The 1,679-nt window shown below is 67.5% G+C and overlaps 1 protein-coding gene across 2 annotated transcripts in view; it reads right to left on the bottom strand.

Annotated features, from left to right (window-relative positions):
* NUDT18 (nudix hydrolase 18) overlaps positions 1-885 on the bottom strand; it is a 2,546-nt gene extending 1,661 nt beyond the window's left edge. Inside the window, exons 1-2 of one of the 2 annotated variants that reach the window (XM_015648950.3) lie at positions 710-885; positions 107-320 (exon numbers count right to left, since the gene is read on the bottom strand). In XM_015648950.3, coding sequence (XP_015504436.1) covers positions 107-320; positions 710-865 — 370 coding nt within the window. In that variant the 5' untranslated portion in view covers positions 866-885. The remainder of the gene's footprint in view (positions 1-106; positions 321-709) is intronic. The other variant, XM_015648951.3, reaches the window with a different exon arrangement.
* Positions 886-1,679: the final 794 nt, after the last annotated feature.

Raw genomic sequence — 1,679 nt, 5'->3', positions numbered from 1 at the left:
GGGCACAGGGATAACCCATCACAAGGATACCATTTCCCATCACAGGGCCAGATGGGGATGGTCCCACCAAGCCCCCGCGCCCCTCGGAGCACCGAAGAACACAAACCTATGGCCCGTGCCAGGAAGGAGAAGCGGATCCAGGCTGGGCCCCTTTCCTCCAGCGCCAGCAGCGTGAGGGGCTCGCACTCCAGCCCTGACTCCTCCTTCACCTCCCTCTGCAGAGCGGCCACGATGCCCTCGCCGGGCTCCATCCGGCCCGCGGGCAGGTACCAGCGGCCACGGCACTCAGGCTTGGCCTCCTGCACCAGCAGCAGCGAGTCCTGCGGGGAACTGGGGGGTACTGGGGGCAAAGGGCAGCTGGACTGGAGGGTACTGGGGGCAAAGGAATGGATGGACTGGGGCGTTTTGAGGGGAAAGGGTGGCTGGACTGGGGGTACTGGGGGGAAAGGAGTGGCTTGACCCAAGGCTACTGGGGAGAAAAGGGCAGCTGGACGGGAAGATACTGGGGGGAAAGGGTGGCTGAACTGGAGGGTACTGGAGTTGCTGGACTGGAAGACATTGGGGAGAAAGGGCTGACTGGACTGGGGGGCACTGGGAGAATGGCCTGGCTGAACTGGGAGGCACTGGGGGAATGACCTGGCTGGACTGGGGGGCACTGGGGGAATGGCCTGGCTGGACTGGGGGGAACCAGGGCTGGGGGCTGCCTCACCTCCTGGTTGAAGAGCACGGCCAGCACGACGTAGCAAACGTTCCTGCCCAGGTGGACAGGCCCGGGGGGCGTGGGGGACCCCTCGAAAGTCGTCCCCACATCCCAAGCGCCTCCATCCAGCACCGCTTCCAGCTCCGGCACCGGCGCGTCCCCCATGGGGGCGGGGGTCCCGCGGCAGCTGGGGACGGCAGCGGGGCCAGCTCAGGGCGTGGCGGGGTTTTGGGGCGGCAGGGGGACCCCCCAGACGTGCAGGCGAGGGGACAAAGAGCCGCGGCGCCGGGGGGGCTGCAGGGGGTGGTGAGGGAGGGGATCCAGGGATTGTGGGGTGCACGGGGAGGGGGGCTGAGGGGTGCTGGAGGAGGGGAAGGGTCTGCTGGACTGGGGAATGTGCAGGGGGGTGTAGATGGGGAGGGGTCTGCTGGGCTGGGGGGGGACGTAGCAGGGGAAGAGCTCGGTGGCCTTGGCGATGCAGGGGGGGGTGCAGAAGGGGAAGGGGCGGCTGGACTGGGGGACCCCCAGGGGGGAATAGGAGAGGAAGGGGAAGGGGTCGCTAGGTCTGGGCAGCCGGGGGGGGCTGCGGTAGGACAGGGGCTGGCTGGACTGGGGCAGACATGGGGGGGCACAGCACGGGAAGGGCTGGCTGGACTGAGGGGGACACAGGGAGCTGGCTGGGAAGAGCTGGCAGGATTTGGGGAGCCGGGGGGGGCTGCGGTACGAGAAGGGCTGGCTGGACTGCAGGATGCACGGGAAGCTGAAGGACGTGAAGGGCTGACTGGACTGGAGGATACTGGGGGGAAAGGGGTAGCTGGACTGGTGGTTACTGGGGGGAAAAGGCTGGCCGGACTGGAAGATACTGGGGGGAAAAGGCTGGCTGGACTGGAAGAGATAGCGGGAAAAGGGCTGGCCAGACTGGGGGGCACTGGGAGGAATGGGCTGGCTGGACTGGAAGATACTGGTGGGGAAGGGCTGG

The sequence above is a fragment of the Parus major genome, chromosome 22 (assembly GCF_001522545.3).
Source record: "Parus major isolate Abel chromosome 22, Parus_major1.1, whole genome shotgun sequence".
Lineage (NCBI taxonomy): Eukaryota > Metazoa > Chordata > Aves > Passeriformes > Paridae > Parus > Parus major.
Note: the sequence above shows the minus strand (reverse complement) of the source record. Positions and strands in the feature narration are given on the sequence as shown.